Source organism: Oncorhynchus clarkii, unplaced genomic scaffold (assembly GCF_045791955.1).
Source record: "Oncorhynchus clarkii lewisi isolate Uvic-CL-2024 unplaced genomic scaffold, UVic_Ocla_1.0 unplaced_contig_8491_pilon_pilon, whole genome shotgun sequence".
Taxonomy (NCBI): domain Eukaryota; kingdom Metazoa; phylum Chordata; class Actinopteri; order Salmoniformes; family Salmonidae; genus Oncorhynchus; species Oncorhynchus clarkii.
Window position 1 is genome coordinate 73,257 of NW_027257943.1, and position 19,850 is coordinate 93,106.

At 42.2% G+C, this 19,850-nt stretch overlaps 3 protein-coding genes across 3 annotated transcripts; all 3 read left to right on the forward strand.

Moving 5' to 3' along the window:
• The first annotated feature begins 933 nt into the window (after window positions 1-933).
• LOC139394136 (interferon gamma 1-like) lies at window positions 934-3,486 on the forward strand. The gene is made up of 4 exons (XM_071142170.1): window positions 934-1,086; window positions 1,833-1,907; window positions 2,698-2,892; window positions 3,370-3,486. The coding sequence occupies exons 1-4, from the start codon at window positions 934-936 to the stop codon at window positions 3,484-3,486; spliced, it is 540 nt and encodes a 179-aa protein (XP_070998271.1).
• Window positions 3,487-5,149: 1,663 nt separating this feature from the next.
• On the forward strand, window positions 5,150-7,604 carry LOC139394138 (interferon gamma 1-like). The gene is made up of 4 exons (XM_071142171.1): window positions 5,150-5,283; window positions 5,694-5,753; window positions 5,948-6,151; window positions 7,409-7,604. The coding sequence occupies exons 1-4, from the start codon at window positions 5,155-5,157 to the stop codon at window positions 7,556-7,558; spliced, it is 543 nt and encodes a 180-aa protein (XP_070998272.1). The 5' UTR covers window positions 5,150-5,154; the 3' UTR covers window positions 7,559-7,604.
• A 7,337-nt stretch (window positions 7,605-14,941) lies between these two features.
• On the forward strand, window positions 14,942-18,218 carry LOC139394140 (interferon gamma 1-like). The gene is made up of 4 exons (XM_071142173.1): window positions 14,942-15,070; window positions 15,724-15,783; window positions 16,092-16,295; window positions 18,069-18,218. Exons 1-4 carry the CDS (start codon window positions 14,942-14,944, stop codon window positions 18,216-18,218), a joined length of 543 nt encoding a protein of 180 aa, XP_070998274.1.
• The last annotated feature ends 1,632 nt before the right edge of the window (window positions 18,219-19,850 follow it).

A 19,850-nucleotide genomic window follows, 5' to 3' on the forward strand; every position in this document is an offset into this window, starting at 1 on the left:
AACTTTAATATAAAAAAAACAAACTATTTCAGTCATTTATCAGACGCTCTTATCCAGAGAGACTTACATCATCAGTGCATTCATATGAAGATAGCTAGGTGACAAAACAACCAACATTTTCCCTCTACAAAGTAGCCAGCGGGAGCAGGAAAAGACAAGTGCATTAGCTGAGAAGGCAGATTGTCATACTCCTAATCACCAACCTCCGACAACAGTATCTACACTCTTAGAAAAAAGGGTTCCAAAAGGTTTCTTCGGGTTCTTTGGAACCCTTTAAGTTCCATGTAGAACCCTTTATACAGAGGGTTCTACATGGAACTCAAAATGGTTCTACTTGCGACCAGAAACGGTTATTCAAAGGGTTTCTCCATGAGGTCACCCGAAACACCTTGTTAGGTTCTAGATACCAACCTTTATTTCCTCATGTCACTCAACAAACTGACTCACCCCGCTCCCCCACCCCCATTGTGGCCCTTCCAAAAAATCCCTTAAAAATGACCTGATCAGAGGTAGCGCGGGGGGGTGGGGGGGGGGGGGGGGGTATTGAGGAAGAGTCACCCATTTAGGAGCAGAACATCTCTGATTTAAAGGAAACCTACCGAGAAGAGGAACCCACAAACCCCAAAACCTCTGTAACCTCTAACCATCATCATTGTCTCCAGCAGACTCTGCTGCTGCACAGCTCTCTGTCTCACATATAAATAAACCCCAGAGAGACACCAGGCCACCATTACTGACTCACATTGACACTCCATCTACAGACAGGTACAGTCAACAGAGACTCCACAGCTTAACTCTAAAAGGACTCTCAAAGACTCTCAAGACTCTCAAAGAATTTCTCAAAGACTTCTCAAGGACATAGTTTGATATATTTTACGGGGCTTTTGTTCTGTGGATTGAAAGAACGTGAGCCACTGTATCCAGGATAATAATATGAATTCAGCCCTGGATCTTGTGGTGGTAGTATGGTTGGGATTCTGCTCTGTAGTGGTTCTGGGACGCCCCCACGACTCTGGCGCTGACCTTGGGGCCAGATTTGTGTCCGGAAACATGGAGAAGGACATCGAATCCCTGGAAGGCCCTTTGGTGAGTTACAATAGAAAGCCTTAAACCTGTTTAAACTGATTTATCTGGTCTGTGGTCATGGATGTGTCCCAAACAGCACCCTTTTCAGTATATAGTGCACTACTTTGGCCATATACCACAAACCCCTGAGGTTCCTTCTTGCTTTTATAAAGAGGTTACCAATGTAAATAGAATCGTAAATAGGTTTTTTGTGTTATGGGGTCTGATATACCATAGCTTTCAGCCAATCAGCATTCAGGGCTTGACCCACCCGGTTCATAATATCTTGTAATGCCTAATGCATGTGGTACTATGACAGTCCTGGCCTGTACTACTGAGAGGTTCCCTTCTCCTGGCCTTCATCACATGACCAACAAGAAACGTACAGTACATTCACAGACGTCTTGGGATTTTATCACCTCTTCATCTTGGTCTCAAAGTGTCATGCACATGTTCAAAGCCCCCCAAGGGTTTAGATGTGGGCTGTGATGTCCTCAGTTACAGTAGCCTAGTTCCCAGCATCAGAGAGAACCATAGACTACTGTGAGGTTGCCTAATAGGGGGAGGAGATTGAAAGGTGGCCTGAGTAACATTATTTGATTATGATGGGAAAAAAAGCAGCCAATTAAAAGGATGTATTTAAAAAAAATAATAATAATCTTAATATATAACACATTAGGGAAAAAGACAAGATCTATATGATACGTTGTTCTGAAAACACTGCTTGAGTCTGTGTGCTAAATGTCTAACGTACTCATTTTATTCAGAATCTGCTGGACCCCAACTTGGTCAGCCAACCTGTCTTCCTACAGCTCATGAGAGAGCTTGATGGCAAGTTTGAGGTAAATATCTCTTTTTTTTATTTTTTTCAGTTTTTCAATAAATGTTACTGAACTCAAAAAGTTCTGTACATAGTTGGATTTTTCAGTTTTAAAGCCAACATTATTTGGAGATTCAACCTGCTAGTCCTGCTGTTGTATATTCTACCTGTTGGCCCTACGATTATAGATTCAACCTGCTAGCCCTGCTATTGTAGTTTCTACCTGCTGGCCCTGCGATTATAGATTCAACCTGCTAGCCCTGCTATTGTATATTCTACCTGCTGGCCCTACGATCATAGATTCAACCTGCTAGCCCTGCTATTGTATATTCTACCCGCTGGCCCTACAATTATAGATTCAACCTGCTAGCCCTGCTATTGTATATTCTACCTGCTGGCCCTACGATTATAGATTCAACCTGCTAGCCCTGCAATTGTAGATTCTACCCGCTGGCCCTACAATTATAGATTCAACCTGCTAGCCCTGCTATTGTAGATTCTACCTGCTGGCCCTGCTATTGTAGATTCTACCTGCTGGCCCTGCTATTGTAGATTCAATCTGCTGGCCCTGCTATTGTAGATTCACCCTGCTGGCACTATCAACTTGCTGTCACATGTACTGAGGACATACTCAATGTTAATGGTGTGCTCTCTCTCTCTCTCTGTCTCTCTCTCTCTCTGTCTCTCTCTCTCTCTGTCTGTCTGTCTGTCTGTCTGTCTCTCTCTCTCTCTCTCTCTCTCTCTCTCTCTCTCTCTCTCTCTCTCTCTCTCTCTCTCTCTCCTCTCCCCTTTTGTGGTCTTCTCTCCATTAGAAGCATGAACAGTGGCTGCTCCTGAACGCCACTCTGGATGTCTACCTAAACATCTTCTCCAACATACTGAAGGAGAACCATCCAGAGGAAGTCAAGCAGGGCCTCAGCAGACTCCGCGGGGAGGTGGAGGACCTGAAGAGGAGATGCTACCAGGACAGACTGAAGATGAAGATACAGGATCTGGCGGACATTAAGGTCAAAAGACTAAACTAGGTTATTCACTAATTCTGTTTACATCCCAAATGGCATCCTATTCCCTATATAGTGCACTACTTTTAACCAGAGCCCTATAGGCAGTGCACTATATAGGGAATGTGGTACCATTTGGGATGAGTCCGTATGAAAAAAATAATTGTGTGTGTGATAGACAGAGAGAGTGAGAGAGAGTGAGAGAGAGTGAGAGAGAGAGAGAGAGAGTGAGTGAGTGAGTGAGTGAGTGAGTGAGTGAGTGAGTAAGTGAGTGAGTGAGTGAGTGAGCGAGTGAGTGAGAGAGTGAGAGAGAGTGAGAGTGAGTGAGTGAGTGAGTGAGTGAGTGAGAGAGTAAATGTGTGCTTGTGTGTCGTTTCTTAACAGTCCATTGTTGTCTGAATGCCGTCTTCCAAGAGTGGACACTCCACTGGTCAGGTCAAGATGATGACGTCTCTCTAAATGTATGTTGTGACTTCTGTTTAGACCAACGATGCTGTTGTCCAGAGGAAGGCTGTGAACGAGTTCAAAGAGGTCTACCAGAGAGCTTCCCAGCTGGGGGCCATTCTCCATCAGAGAGCCAAGAAGGTCACACAGAACTGAGACCAGACAGAACCACCAACTGACTGACTGAAGACAGAGGAGACTACAGACTGTAATGCATTAGGAAAGTGTGATGTCATTTCACTGCCGGTATCCACTTCAAGTGCAGAACCTGCTGAAATAAAAACTCGACCAAACACCTTTTAAAAGCATAACAGTCACTTTCCCAACGTAAACTTAACAACTGTCTCACAGCTTCCTCACCTACTGGTCACCATGCTTGTTCACGGTGCTATTTATTTAACTTAAACCTTATTTAACATATTTATTTTAAATTTAAGTGCAATGACATTATGTTAGTATTTGTAGTAGTGAATATTTATCAACTTTGTATGAAGGGAATTTCCGTTGGTCCTTATAACAGTGGTGATGTAGTACTATGTGATTTGACATCATGGTTCACATTCAATGAATCAAATGTTCTGTATTTATGTCCTGGGAATAAATTCTTCTGAAAATATATCCTGTTACATGTCTTGAGTCTGGTTTTTAAAAATGTGTTTTTTATCCAGTTTCCAATTAGGATTCGATGTTACTGAAGTGCTGTTATTTCTTAATTCTCTTCATCTTAATAAATGTGAGTCATTTTTTATTTCTTAGTCATTTTAATAACGGATGCAGAAAGCATCCAGTTGATTTCTCTGATGTGAATTAAATTACGCTGAGTCACATTATTTCAGATTGTGGTTCTGGAGCTGTAAAGGTCAGATCATTCATTTGATGGTGTCCTGAGATGAGTGTGTTGTAGGAACCTTTACTTCAGATCCCGTGTTGTCATCTGACGTGTATTGGGGTTGCGCGGCCGGTCTACACAGAAACCCCAACTTGTCGTCCATTCTGAGGTGACAGAGTGACACCTTCAACAGAGTGCAGCTCTGAAGACGACAGTTGGAGGTTACAGGGGTGAAAATGTACTTACGATTGCAGAAGAGCATAATAAGAAAATACTACATTCATTACAATTTGTGAGAAAGTGATACAACTGAAAAAAGCCTGGGTGTCACTAGAAACGAGCAACTAGCCTGAATGAGCAAAAGTGGAGCATTGTTTAAATCAATCCACATTCTGTCAATATCAATACTTGTTGGAAAGTGATGCCACTTTCCCCCCTTTGAAAAAGCCTGGGTGTCAATGAAAGATAGCATCAGCATCTATCTGTTATTAGCATTAGCAACCAGCAACTATCATCTACTGTAGCAACACAGAAGTCAACAGACAAGGCTCTGTTCTCTTCATCTAGCAACACAGAAGTCAACAGACATGCATACCAACCTGAACTTTATTGCATCACCAAAGAACTTCCCCAGAATGTGTCAAAACTACCTGTTTCCTAGGGATTCCAACCCAAGACCCCCTGCTCTGCTGCTGAAAGAAGGTGTTAATGAGCGGCCGTGTGTTGGTGTTTGATTTAAAGGAAACTTCGCTCAGTCAGAGAACCCACAACCTCACACCTCTATCGTTTCAACTCTCTCTCTGCCTCAACTATAAATACTTGTCTGACTTAACCTCAGCATCAGTCAGACAGACACAGAAGAACAAGACTTGGGTCGTGTCAGATACAAGGTGGTCTCGTTAAGTCAACTCAAGTCAAGGACTTTGACTGAAGTTTCCGTACACCGATTGAGGACTATTGAGCTTTGAGGGATCTTCAGCGTGACGTTGAGGGCCATGGATGTGTTATCAAGGGCTGTGATGTGTTTCTGCTTGATGGGCTGGATGACTTTAGGATGGAGTAATGCTGCTCAGTTCACATCAATTAACATGAAGAGAAACATAGACAAACTGAAAGTCCACTATGTAAGTATCATACACATTATTAACTGGGGAAACAGGGGTGTCTCCTGACAGACAGACAAGACAGACAGACAGACAGACAGACAGACAGACAGACAGACAGACAGACAGACAGTAGGACAGACAGACAGTAGGACATAACAGGGAGATCTCCTTCCTAATGGGAGACCAACAGCTCAAACACTTCCATCTGAGGTGAGCTTTAGCTTGGAGTTTGCACTTTTGGGACTACTCCATTGTTGCCATTGTACGTGACAAACTAAATGATGTATTTTAAGTTACTTGACCTATTTAGCCCAGGTCTGACAGACACTATACTTGTGATTAGGGGGAGAAGAGTCCACTATATGCAATAAACTGCAGCAAGTTGAAGGAGAAAAACAACTGATTGTCATCATGTTTTGTTCTTTCAGAAGATCTCCAAGGACCAGCTGTTCAACGGAAACCCTGTTTTCCCCAAGGACACGTTTGAGGTAACATATAATGTTACACATTGTTATCCCCTTCAGGCTAATATCACCAATGTGAAACTACTGCTTACCCTTTGGGCTAGGCTGGAGACAAAACTAACTTTCTCTCTCTCTCTCTCTCTCTCTCTCTCTCTCTTTCTCTCTCTCTCCCTCTCTCTCCCTCTCTCTCCCTCTCTCTCCCTCCTTCCTTTCCTCAGGACAGTGAGCAGAGGGTGTTGATGAGTGTGGTTCTGGACGTGTACCTGAGTATCTTCAGCCAGATGCTGAACCAGACGGGGGACCAGGAAGTGAGGGAGAGGCTGGACCAGGTCAAGGGGAAGGTTCAGGAGACCCAGAAACACTATTTCCTGGGGAGGATACCTGAGCTGAGGACACACCTGCAGAACCTGTGGGCCATCAAGGTGAGCTTCCCTCCACAGCATCAATCAATCACTCAATCAATAATTTAACCCTTTAGGCTGTTAAGGTGAGCTTCCCTACACGGGGAAGAAGACCACCTTACTGTAGACTGATCTGGTTTAGTCTACTTCCACAGGTCTTCATTCAATCTATTATTTGTTTTGTTCCTCTGCCTGTAAATGACACAAGCCACAACTCGTCTACAGTGACAAACGTCATCAACATGCTGGTCGTCCGGCTGCCACCCAGTCGAGTTTGTCCGAACTGCAGCACGTTGACAGCCTTCAGTCACTGGAGACGAGTTGTGGCTTGTGTCATTTACAACCAAACGTGTGTGCTCGCATGCACTCACTTCAAAGACCTTTGATTGAAGACGAGGAAAAAAAGTTGCAATAGTTCTGTTTGTTTGTCCATTATGAGACGCCGTAGCCAGTAACTCAAGAAATCTGTTGTTAATTTTGACGTTTTTGCAGAGAAAATCTTTTGTCATTTTGCATCTGACTAGGATGTTTGGTGCAGTATATCTCAAGTGAAATAAATGTTCACGAGGACGAGTCGTGTCTCGTTCAATGACAAAAGAGAATTCATTGAAGAATCCCTACTGGTGACCAATCACAGACGAGGGGGCGTAGACTTTGGCTACCAACTTCGACTACCGACTTCGGCTTGCCTCCAAAAAAATATTGTGTGCCCTGAACAGTGTCTCGCTTCCCAAGTCAGAGGCTAGTTAGAAATGTTGCTACTTCCCAGAATGCTCATTTCTATGTTGCACACTCTTAGAAAAAAGGGTTCAGCTGTCCCCATAGGAGAACCCATTTTGGTTCCAGGTAGAACTCTTTGGCTGTCCTATGGGGACAGAACATCCAGAACTTCCTTAGTAGTGACTTGATGAAGACAGAATATCATGACGGTAGTATAGTCTACTGTATAGACACCATCATCATGACGGTAGTATAGTCTACTGTATAGACACCATCATCATTGGCTGTAGTATAGTCTACTGTATAGACACCATCATGGCTGTAGTATAGTCTACTGTATAGACACCATCATCATGACGGTAGTATAGTCTACTGTATAGACACCATCATCATTGGCTGTAGTATAGTCTACTCTATAGACACCATCATCATGGCTGTAGTATAGTCTACTGTATAGACACCATCATGGCTGTAGTATAGTCTACTGTATAGACTCCATCATCATGACACCTGATGAACTAATTACCTGATAGTTAATGCCTGTATCTTCTATCTCAGACCAGTGACACCACAGTCCAGGGGAAGGCTCTGTCCGAGTTCATTACCATCTACGAGAAAGCCTCCAAACTGGCCCATGAGATCCATCTAAAGAAGGACAACCGCAGGAAGAGACGGCAAGCCCAGAGGCTCAAATCACACATCATGTAGATGACCAAACGTGTCTACTGTGAAGGCTAGGTGTAGGGTGAAGATACACCTGGAAGCTGACCTTGGGTCAGTTTAGCATTTCCCCCTCTAACAGTGAAGGTTAGGATTGGGGGAGGGAGCTGATCCTAGATCTGTACCTAGGGGAACCCCCCCCCAAAAGCCACAGTTGAGATACATATTGAAGCTACATATTACCTTGATACAAAACTCTATTTATATTGTTAAGTTATTTAATCTATTATTTAATATATTATTAAGTTATTTATCATTGTGAAAAGAGTATTTATATTTTATGAATCGAAAGGAATCTATTTTGTCAATTAATATGTATTATTTATTATATAAAAAATGCTTTTCTCTTGGAATTTAAAGACTTGTTTCTTGCAGTTGACGCAAGATCTGTAAGTTCTACGAGTGAATAAACGGACATTAAGAAAACAGTTCTGATGACTGATATTATCTATCCACACGCACACACACACACACACGCACACACACACACACAAACACAAACACACACACACACAAACACACACACGCACACAAACACGCACACACACACACACACACACACACACACACACTCACACACAAACACGCACACACGCACACACGCACGCACGCACACACACACACACACACACACACACACAGGCTGTATGGAAATATCACACATTGACTGATTTACTTTTATAATTGTTCTTGTATTGAAACCAAAACCCTCTCCTGCATGGGGCCCACACAACAGCTGTGGTCCAAATGGCATACTATTCTCTATATAGGGCACTACTTTTGACCAGAGCCCTATGGGTCAAGTGTACTGCTCTATATATGTAATGTGGTACCATTCGGTATCATGTCTGTGTGAGTTACAGTTTTTCTCAATTGCTAAAACACTAAAACCCATTGGCTGAACAACGTTCTCAGTTCTCTGGACTCATTTAGCTAATTATGCAGTCTGTTGTCAATACCTTAAACCATTTCACATGATAAAACACAATTTGCAGATCTCACTTAGACTTTTCAGCAAAACTCTATAAACACATTCTCATTCTCAAAACACATTTTGCACTCTAATGCACATGTCATCCATACTGGTAAACACAAGTGGCAATAATCAGATACAAATAGAGAACATATGTCATTGATTGAACACAACCACTCAAAATGTATTTAACCTGTTTCAAATGATGCGACACAACCAACATAAGCCAGTTCAGAGAGCAAACAGGTTGTTGAAGGTGGGAAGGAGAAAGTCTGAGAATGGATACTGTAGTGCAGTGCATTGTAGGCTGTATACTGTACAGTGGATGAATTGTATGGCCCTGAACATTGTGCTTTCCATTTATTAACAGTACTGACTGCTCAATAGATTTTGACTGGTTGCAGGTTAATATCAACAAAGAACAAGAATGACAGTATCACAGAGACGAAGGACAAGTGTGTGAGATGCAGGGTACAGTACTGTAAAAATAGGGGTACAAGGAGGATGAAGAACAGAAAACAAAATTGCAAAGAGCAAAGCAGAGTAGTAATTTCTGATCCATTTTGAGCTACTATGATAGAACACGTTTTCGTTCATCAAAGGACAATGACGGAAAAATATGAATTCTTTTTTTAGATTGAAAATGTACTTCTCCCTGAGAATTGTATGTTTTGAACAATGTGTTTTCTATTTTTCGGTGTATTGTTTACTGACTGCTTGAGAGTGAATATAATTTTGATCACTTTGTTTATGATTTGAGAGCAGTGTTTGTTTTTGAACAACAGGTAAAACTGTTTTGAGGCGTTATGTTTCATTTTGCGAGAGGAGTCAGAGGTTATGTAAATAGTGCTTGAAGATGAGGTTTTGTGTTTAGTGTTTTCAGGAAATGGAGCAAGGTTTCAGAAATTGTGTTTTAGCAATTTAGAAAAACTGTAAGTGGGAAACAAACATATGATTAAGTCAAAGTAAAGAAATGAGTGTATGTGAGAGATATGTTTACTGTTCATTTTTATTGTTCATTTCTCTTTTGTTTATTATCTACTTCACTAGCTTTGGAAATGTTAACATATGTTTATCATGCTACTAAAGCCCCTTGAATTGAAATGGAATTGTGTGAGAGAGAGAGAGAGAGAGAGAGAGAGAGAGAGAGAGAGAGAGAGAGACAGAGAGAGAGAGAGAGAGACAGAGAGAGAGAGAGACAGAGAGACAGAGAGAGTGACAGAGAGAGTGAGAGAGAGTGAGAGAGTGAGAGAGAGAGTGAGTGAGTGAGTGAGAGAGTGAGTGAGTGAGTGAGTGAGTGAGTGAGTGAGTGAGTGAGTGAGTGAGTGAGTGAGTGCGTAAATGTGTGCTTGTGTGTCGTTTTTTAACAGTCCATTGTTGTCTAAATTCCGTCTTCCAAGAGTTGGACACTCCACTGGTCAGGTCAAGATGATGACGTCTCTCTAAATGTATGTTGTGACTTCTGTTTAGACCAACGATGCTGTTGTCCAGAGGAAGGCTGTGAACGAGTTCAAAGAGGTCTACCAGAGAGCTTCCCAGCTGGGGACCATTCTCCATCAGAGAGCTGAGAAGGTCACACAGAGCTGAGACCAGACAGAACCACCAACTGACTGATTGAAGACAGAGACTACAGACTGTAATATATTAGGAAGACAGAGGAGACTACAGACTGTAATACATTAGGAAGACAGAGGAGACTACAGACTGTAATACATTAGGAAGACAGAGGAGACTACAGACTGTAATGCATTAGGAAAGTGTGATGTCATTTCACTGTCGGTATCCACTTCAAGAGCAGAACCTGCAGAAATAAAAACTCAACCGAACACCTTTTAAAAGGGATCGGGTAGAAGTAAATGAATCCATATAATTTCATATATTACCTGAAATTGGCCTGTTTTCATGAATTGAATGATATAATCTTGTAGTGCAGTCAAAAACAGGAGAAGTGGATACCTGAAGAAAGGTGTAAACAGTCACTTTCCCAACGTAAACTTAACTGTCTCACAGCTTCCTCACCTACTGGTCACCATGCTTGTTCACGGTGCTATTTATTTAACTTAAACATTATTTAACATATTTATTTTAAATGTAAGTGCAATGACATTATGTGATGTAATTATTTATAGTAGTGAATATTTATCAACTTTGTATGAAGGGAATTTCCGTTGGTCCTTATAACAGTGGTGATTGTAGTACTATGTGATTTGATATCATAGTTCACAATCAATGAATCAAATGTTCTGTATTTATATCCTGGGAATAAATTCTCCTGAAAATATATCCTGTTACATGTCTTGAGTCTGGTTTTTAAAAATGTGTTTTTTATCCAGTTTCCAATTAGGATTCTATGTTATTGAAGTGCTGTTATTTCTAAGTAGACCTACAGTTGTTCTTAGAGTAAGGGATATTTGAGTATTGGGTTCATTTCGTCATTTTATTTCCCTGATGTAAATTGAATTGTGCTCAGTCACATCATTTCCCGAATGAGGTTCCGGAACTGTAAAGATGTGAGATCATTCATTCGGTGTTGTCCCGGGGTTCTGGAACTATGACTGTGAGATCATTCATTCGGTGTTGTCCCGGGGTTCTGGAACTATGACAGTGAGATCATTCATTCGGTGTTGTCCCGGGGTTCTGGAACTATGACGGTGAGATCATTCATTCAGTGTTGTCCCGGGGTTCTGGAATTGTAAAGGTGAGGTCATTCATTCGTGGTGTCGCAGGATGAGTGTGTTGTAGGAACCTTTATTTCAGATCCCACCATTCCGATTTGTCACCTGACGTGTTATGGGGTTGCGCGGCCGACCTACGCTGAAACCCCAACCTGTCATCCTTTCTGAGGTGACAGAGTGACACCCTCAACCCTAACCATTTCTCTCTCATGGAAACTGAGAAGCATCTATGCACTAGCAACTAGCAACTAGCCTGAATAAGCAAAAGTGGTTCATGAAAATAAACAATTTTCAATAGATAATTCAATCAAACCACATTCTTTCAACATCAATATTTGTCTGAATGTAATGCCGCTGTCCCCCCTTTGAAAAAGCCTGGGTGTCAATGAAAGATAGCATCAGAATCTATCTGTACTAGCATTAGCAACTAGCATCTAGCATCTAGCAACACAGAAGTCTTCTAAGAAATGCTCTGTGACAGTGTTACTCCTAAGTGACAGCCCAAGCCCCTTCCTGTTTCACACCACATAGGGCCCGTCTCTTCTGAGTGCTGATACAGCATGGGTCTCAAATGACACCCTATTCCCTACATAGTGCACTACCTGGTCAAAAGTAGTGCACTAAATAGGGAATAGGGTGCCATTGTAGGATGCTAGCACACTGACTGGGAGGGAGAGAGAGAGAGAGAGAGAGAGAGAGAGAGAGAGAGAGAGAGCAAGACAGAGCGAGACAGAGTGAGAGAGAGAGAGAGAGAGAGAGCGAGAGAGAGAGAAACAGATAGAGTTAGAGGGAGAGAGAGAAAGAGAGAGAGAGACAGAGAGAGACAAAGAGAAAGAGAGAGAGAGAAACAGAGAGAGACAGACAGAGAGAGACAGAGAGAGAGAGAAAAAGAGAGAGAGAGAGACAGAGAGAGACAAAGAGAGAGAGAGAGAGAGAGAGAGACAGTGAGATAGAGAGAGACAGCGAGAGAGAGAGAGAGACATTCTCCACTGCTCTGCTATCTGTGCCTCTGTAATGCCAGCAGACACAATGCTCTTTGGCCTAGATAAATAAATACAAAGAAAAAGTCCATTTTCTTTCACCATAAATAAACAATGCAGTGGTAAAATATGAACTATCTGTAAACTATAGTTGATGATAATAAAATAGATAGGATATACAGTGCCTTGCGAAAGTATTCGGCCCCCTTGAACTTTGCGACCTTTTGCCACATTTCAGGCTTCAAACATAAAGATATAAAACTGTATTTTTTTGTGAAGAATCAACAACAAGTGGGACACAATCATGAAGTGGAACGACATTAAACTTTTTTAACAAATCAAAAACTGAAAAATTGGGCGTGCAAAATTATTCAGCCCCTTTACTTTCAGTGCAGCAAACTCTCTCCAGAAGTTCAGTGAGGATCTCTGAATGATCCAATGTTGACCTAAATGACTAATGATGATAAATACAATCCACCTGTGTGTAATCAAGTCTCCGTATAAATGCACCTGCACTGTGATAGTCTAAGAGGTCCGTTAAAAGCGCAGAGAGCATCATGAAGAACAAGGAACACACCAGGCAGGTCCGAGATACTGGTGTGAAGAAGTTTAAAGCCGGATTTGGATACAAAAAGATTTCCCAAGCTTTAAACATCCCAAGGAGCACTGTGCAAGCGATAATATTGAAATGGAAGGAGTATCAGACCACTGCAAATCTACCAAGACCTGGCCGTCCCTCTAAACTTTCAGCTCATACAAGGAGAAGACTGATCAGAGATGCAGCCAAGAGGCCCATGATCACTCTGGATGAACTGCAGAGATCTACAGCTGAGGTGGGAGACTCTGTCCATAGGACAACAATCAGTCGTATATTGCACAAATCTGGCCTTTATGGAAGAGTGGCAAGAAGAAAGCCATTTCTTAAAGATATCCATAAAAAGTGTCGTTTAAAGTTTGCCACAAGCCACCTGGGAGACCCACCAAACATGTGGAAGAAGGTGCTCTGGTCAGATGAAACCAAAATTGAACTTTTTGGCAACAATGCAAAATGTTATGTTTGGCGTAAAAGCAACACAGCTCATCACCCTGAACACACCATCCCCACTGTCAAACATGGTGGTGGCAGCATCATGGTTTGGGCCTGCTTTTCTTCAGCAGGGACAGGGAAGATGGTTAAAATTGATGGGAAGATGGATGGAGCCAAATACAGGACCATTCTAGAAGAAAACCTGATGTAGTCTGCAAAAGACCTGAGACTGGGACGGAGATTTGTCTTCCAACAAGACAATGATCCAAAACATAAAGCAAAATCTACAATGGAATGGTTCAAAAATAAACATATCCAGGTGTTAGAATGGCCAAGTCAAAGTCCAGACCTGAATCCAATCGAGAATCTGTGGAAAGAACTGAAAATTGCTGTTCACAAATGCTCTCCATCCAACCTCACTGAGCTCGAGCTGTTTTGCAAGGAGGAATGGGAAGAAATGTCAGTCTCTCGATGTGCAAAACTGATAGAGACATACCCCAAGCGACTTACAGCTGTAATCGCAGCAAAAGGTGGCGCTACAAAGTATTAACTTAAGGGGGCTGAATAATTTTGCACGCCCAATTTTTCAGTTTTTGATTTGTTAAAAAAGTTTGAAATATCCAATAAATGTCGTTCCACTTCATGATTGTGTCCCACTTGTTGTTGATTCTTCACAAAAAAATACAGTTTTATATCTTTATGTTTGAAGCCTGAAATGTGGCAAAAGTTCGCAAAGTTCAAGGGGGGCGAATACTTTCGCAAGGCACTGCACTGTTGATCATGTAGTTTACATGTATTGATAATATCTTATGACTTCAACTTTCAACTGTCTATCAAGCTTATTCATTCGCTGACGAAAGAGACATACACTGTATTCCCTACAGAAATGAGGGATATGTCCCAAATGGCACGCCATGGGCCCTGGTCTAAAGTAGTGCACTATATAGGGACTAGGGTGCCATTTGGGAGGCAGACCTACAATGATGAAAGAGAACTACGCCTACAGAGACCAACAGATGGTATATTTCAGTTTTGGCAGTATCTAATAAGAGCATGATGGCATTGGTGTTAGTTTCAGTATTACATCAAACCATACATCATTTACTACAAAGCCAGTCAGAGGAAACACCACAGTTTCATTAGTTGATCAGCTAGAACCACTAATCACGACGCGCCCGTCATGGCTCTGGTCAAACTTAGCGTACTACGTAGGGGAATAGTGTGCCGTTTGGGATGCAGACAAGCGTTCATTCTAAGATGACATCAACCCAGACATCCCCCTCCCCACATACCTTCTCCTGATTCTCTTCCTCTTCCCCCTCATCATACCCACATCACCAAAGAACTTCCCCAGAGTGTGTCAAAACTACCTGTTTCCTAGGGATTCCAACCCAAGACCCCCTGCTCTGCTGCTGCTAAAAAAAAGGTGTTAATGAGCGGCCGTGTGTTGGTGTTTGATTTAAAGGAAACTTCGCTCAGTCAGAGAACCCACAACCTCACACCTCTATCGTTTCTGCCTCTGCCTCAACTATATAAATACTTGTCTGTCTTAGCCTCAGCATCAGTCAGACAGACACAGAAGAACAAGACTTGGGTCGTCTCAGCTACAAGGCGGTCTCGTTAAGTCAACTCAAGTCAAGGACTTTGACTGAAGTTACCGTACACCGATTGAGGACTATTGAGCTTTGAGGGATCTTCAGCGTGACGTTGAGGGCCATGGATGTGTTATCAAGGGCTGTGATGTGTTTCTGCTTGATGGGCTGGATGACTTTAGGATGGAGTAATGCTGCTCAGTTCACATCAATTAACATGAAGAGAAACATAGACAAACTGAAAGTCCACTATGTAAGTATCATACACATTATTAACTGGGGAAACAGGGGTTTCTCCTGACAGACAGACAGACAGACAGACAGACAGACAGACAGACAGACAGACAGACAGACAGAACAGGGAGATCTCCTTCCTAATTGGAGGCCAACAGTAGGACAGAACAGGGAGATCTCCTTCCTAATGGGAGGCCAACAGTAGGACAGAACAGGGAGATCTCCTTCCTAATGGGAGGCCAACAGTAGGACAGAACAGGGAGAACATTGGATGTTGATGAGTTAGAAATAAAATGTTTGACTAAAACCAAGAGGAGTTCCACACTTCCTGCCCAAGCAGGAAAGACTTGTCAGTGAGACTGAAATGAAACTGAAAATGATGACATCATCATAACAGTGCATTTCCAGGTAGGCCCATAGACACCAGACCTGGCTCAAACACTTCCATCTGAGGATGAGCTTTAGCTTGGAGTTTGCACTTTTGGGACTACTCCATTGTTGCCATTGTACGTGACAAACTAAATGATGTATTTTAAGTTATTTGACCTTTTTAGCCCAGGTCTGACAGACACTATACTTGTGATTAGGGGGAGAAGAGTCCACTATATGCAATATACTGCAGCAAGTTGAAGGAGAAAAACAACTGATTGTCATCATGTCTTGTTCTTTCAGAAGATCTCCAAGGACCAGCTGTTCAACGGAAACCCTGTTTTCCCCAAGGACACGTTTGAGGTAACATATCATGTTACACATTGTTATCCCCTTCAGGATAATATCCCCAATGTGAAACTACTGCTTACCCTTGGGCTAGGCTGGAGACAAAACTAACTTCTCTCTCTCTCTCTCTCTCTCTCTCTCTCTCTCTCTCTCTCTCTCTCTCTCTCTCTCTCGCTCTCTCTCTCCCTGTCTCCCTCTCTCTCTGTCTCCCTCTCTCTCTCTCTCTCTGTCTTTCTCTCTCTCTCTGTCTCCCTCTCTCTCTCCCCCTCTCTCTCTCTCTCTCTCCCTCTCTCTCTCTCTCTCTCCCTCCTTCTCTCCCTCAGGACAGTGAGCGGAGGGTGTTGACGAGTGTGGTTCTGGACGTGTATCTGAGTATCTTCGGCCAGATGCTGAACCAGACGGGGGACCAGGAAATGATTGAGAGTCTGAAATATGTCAAGGGGAAAATTCAGGATCTCCAGAAACACTATTTCCTGGGGAGGATACCTGAGCTGAGGACACACCTGCAGAACCTGTGGGCCATCGAGGTGAGCATCCCTCCATGAAGTAGAACACAGATCTGCTATAGTCTACTTTCACATGTTCCATCGATTAATATTTTAGCAGATGAAGTCACATGACATGCACTTATCCATCATTACGTTGTGTTTTTATTAATGATACATCCTATAGACGATGCAACATTTAAATCAGCAGCTTTTCTGGCTACCATCATCATTGGCTGTAGTATAGTCTACTGTATAGACACCATCATCATTGGCTGTAGTATAGTCTACTGTATAGACACCATCATCATTGGCTGTAGTATAGTCTACTGTATAGACACCATCATCATTGGCTGTAGTATAGTCTACTGTATAGACACCATCATCATTGGCTGTAGTATAGTCTACTGTATAGACACCATCATCATTGGCTGTTGTATAGTCTACTGTATAGACACCATCATCATTGGCTGTAGTATAGTCTACTGTATAGACACCATCATCATTGGCTGTTGTATAGTCTACTGTATAGACACCATCATCATTGGCTGTAGTATAGTCTACTGTATAGACACCATCATCATTGGCTGTTGTATAGTCTACTGTATAGACACCATCATCATTGGCTGTAGTATAGTCTACTGTATAGACACCATCATCATTGGCTGTTGCATAGTCTACTGTATAGACACCATCATCATTGGCTGTAGTATAGTCTACTGTATAGACACCATCATCATTGGCTGTAGTATAGTCTACTGTATAGACACCATCATCATTGGCTGTAGTATAGTCTACTGTATAGACACCATCATCATTGGCTGTAGTATAGTCTACTGTATAGACACCATCATCATTGGCTGTAGTATAGTCTACTGTATAGACACCATCATCATGACGGTAGTATAGTCTACTGTATAGACACCATCATGGCTGTAGTATAGTCTACTGTATAGACACCATCATCATGGCTGTAGTATAGTCTACTGTATAGACACCATCATCATGACGGTAGTATAGTCTACTGTATAGACACCATCATGGCTGTAGTATAGTCTACTGTATAGACACCATCATCATGGCTGTAGTATAGTCTACTGTATAGACACCATCATCATTGGCTGTAGTATAGTCTACTGTATAGACACCATCATCATTGGCTGTAGTATAGTCTACTGTATAGACACCATCATCATTGGCTATAGTATAGTCTACTGTCTAGACACCATCATCATTGGCTGTAGTATAGTCTACTGTATAGACACCATCATCATGGCTGTAGTATAGTCTACTGTATAGACACCATCATCATGGCTGTAGTATAGTCTACTGTATAGACACCATCATCATGGCGGTAGTATAGTCTACTGTATAGACACCATCATCATGACTGTAGTATAGTCTACTGTATAGACACCATCATCATGGCGGTAGTATAGTCTACTGTATAGACACCATCATCATGACGGTAGTATAGTCTACTGTATAGACACCATCGTCATGACTGTAGTTTAGTCTACTGTATAGACACCATCATGGCTGTAGTATAGTCTACTGTATAGACACCATCATCATGGCTGTAGTATAGTCTACTGTATAGACACCATCATCATGGCTGTAGTATAGTCTACTGTACAGACACCATCATCATTACGGTAGTATAGTCTACTGTACAGACACCATCATCATGGCTGTAGTATAGTCTACTGTATAGACACCATCATGGCTGTAGCATAGTCTACTGTATAGACACCATCATCATGACACCTGATGAACTAATTACCTGATAGTTAATGCCTGTATCTTCTGTCTCAGACCAGTGACACCACAGTCCAGGGGAAGGCTCTGTCCGAGTTCATTACCATCTACGAGAAAGCCTCCAAACTGGCCCTTAAGTTCCATCTAAAGAAGGACAACCGCAGGAAGAGACGGCAAGCCCAGAGGCTCAAATCACACATCATGTAGATGACCAAACGTGTCTACTGTGAAGGCTAGGTGTAGGGTGAAGTTACACCGGGAAGTTGATCTTGGGTCAGTTTAGCATTTACCCCTCTAACGGTGAAGGTTAGGAGGCTGATCCTAGATCTGTACCTAGGGGAACCCCCCCCCCCCCCCAAAAGCCACAGTTGAGATACATATTGAAGTAAAAATGTTCCTTGATACAAAATACCTCAACTGGATCTATCTATTTATAAAATGTATTTATTTAATCTATGAAATCACGCACAATACTCAATGGTATATTATCATTGATAAGAGTATTTATTTTTCTCGAATCAATACATTTATATTTATTATTAATTATCTTAGAAAATGTTTGTTTTTTAATAAATAGTTATTTATTACTAAATCTGTAAATTCTACGACTGAATAAACAGACACTGAGGAAACAGTTCTGATGACTGATATCTACACACACACACACACACACACACACACACACACACACACACACACACACACACACACACACACACACACACCCCTATGTGTGGTGCTGTATAGAAATATCACACATTGGCTGACTGACTTTTATAATTGTTCTTGTATTGAAACCAAAACCCTCTCCTGCATGTGGCCCACACAACGGCCGGGGCCCACACAACGGCCGTGGCCCAAATGGGCGGCCCATAGCGTCCTGGTCAAAGGAAGTGCACTATATAGGGGCTAGGCTGCCATTTGGGATGCCCACAAGATAACACCACAACATCCGTCTTCAGAAACAGGAATAAACCAAACACACTAACCTAAACACCCCACTAACCTAACCTAAACACACTAACCTAACCTAAACACCCCACTAACCTAACCTAAACGCCCCACTAACCTAAACGCCCCACTAACCTAACCTAAACGCCCCACTAACCTAACCTAAACGCCCCACTAACCTAACCGCCCCACTAACCTAAACGCCCCACTAACCTAACCTAAACGCCCCACTAACCTAACCGCCACACTAACCTAACCACCCCACTAACCTAAACACTTGTGTTTAAAGGTTTAAGAGCAACACTTACAGTTGAAGTCAGAAGTTAACATGCACTTAGGTTGTTGTCATTAAAACTCATTTTTCAACTTCTCCACAGATGTCTTGTTAACACACTATAGGTTTGACAAGTCGTTTAGGACAAGTCGTTTAGGACAAGCCGTTTAGGACAAGTCGTTTAGGACATCTACTTTCGGCTTTCGAAAGAACTGGACCAAAGCGCAGCGTACGTATTCCTTTATTTTTTTGAAACGACGCCAACAAAACCAATAAACAATCCACAACAACCGTGACGCTTAAAAAGGGCAATGTGCCACAAACAAAGACAACATCCCACAAAGAAAGGAGGGGAAAAAAGGCTACCTAAGTATGGTTCCCAATCAGAGACAACGATAGACAGCTGTCCCTGATTGAGAACCATACCCGGCCAAAACATAGAAACACAAAATCATAGAAAACAAAACATAGAATGCCCACCCCACATCACACCCTGACCAAACCAAATAGAGACATTAAAAAGGCTCTCTACGGTCAGGGCGTGACATTGACACAAGTCATTTTTCCAACAATTGTTTACAGACAGATTATTTCACTTATAATTCATTGTATCA

What these genes read in the sequence shown, in the direction of transcription:
- LOC139394136 (XM_071142170.1), top strand. Translation starts at nt 934, where the DNA reads ATGAATTCAGCCCTGGATCTTGTGGTGGTAGTATGGTTGGGATTCTGC. An exon ending in AATCCCTGGAAGGCCCTTTG is followed by an intron (nt 1,087 to 1,832) that starts GTGAGTTACAAT and finishes CATTTTATTCAG; the next exon opens with AATCTGCTGGACCCCAACTT. An exon ending in AGCTTGATGGCAAGTTTGAG is followed by an intron (nt 1,908 to 2,697) that starts GTAAATATCTCT and finishes TCTCTCCATTAG; the next exon opens with AAGCATGAACAGTGGCTGCT.
- LOC139394138 (XM_071142171.1), top strand. Translation starts at nt 5,155, where the DNA reads ATGGATGTGTTATCAAGGGCTGTGATGTGTTTCTGCTTGATGGGCTGG. An exon ending in TCCCCAAGGACACGTTTGAG is followed by an intron (nt 5,754 to 5,947) that starts GTAACATATAAT and finishes TCCTTTCCTCAG; the next exon opens with GACAGTGAGCAGAGGGTGTT. An exon ending in AGAACCTGTGGGCCATCAAG is followed by an intron (nt 6,152 to 7,408) that starts GTGAGCTTCCCT and finishes CTTCTATCTCAG; the next exon opens with ACCAGTGACACCACAGTCCA.
- LOC139394140 (XM_071142173.1), top strand. Translation starts at nt 14,942, where the DNA reads ATGGATGTGTTATCAAGGGCTGTGATGTGTTTCTGCTTGATGGGCTGG. An exon ending in ACAAACTGAAAGTCCACTAT is followed by an intron (nt 15,071 to 15,723) that starts GTAAGTATCATA and finishes TTGTTCTTTCAG; the next exon opens with AAGATCTCCAAGGACCAGCT. An exon ending in TCCCCAAGGACACGTTTGAG is followed by an intron (nt 15,784 to 16,091) that starts GTAACATATCAT and finishes TCTCTCCCTCAG; the next exon opens with GACAGTGAGCGGAGGGTGTT.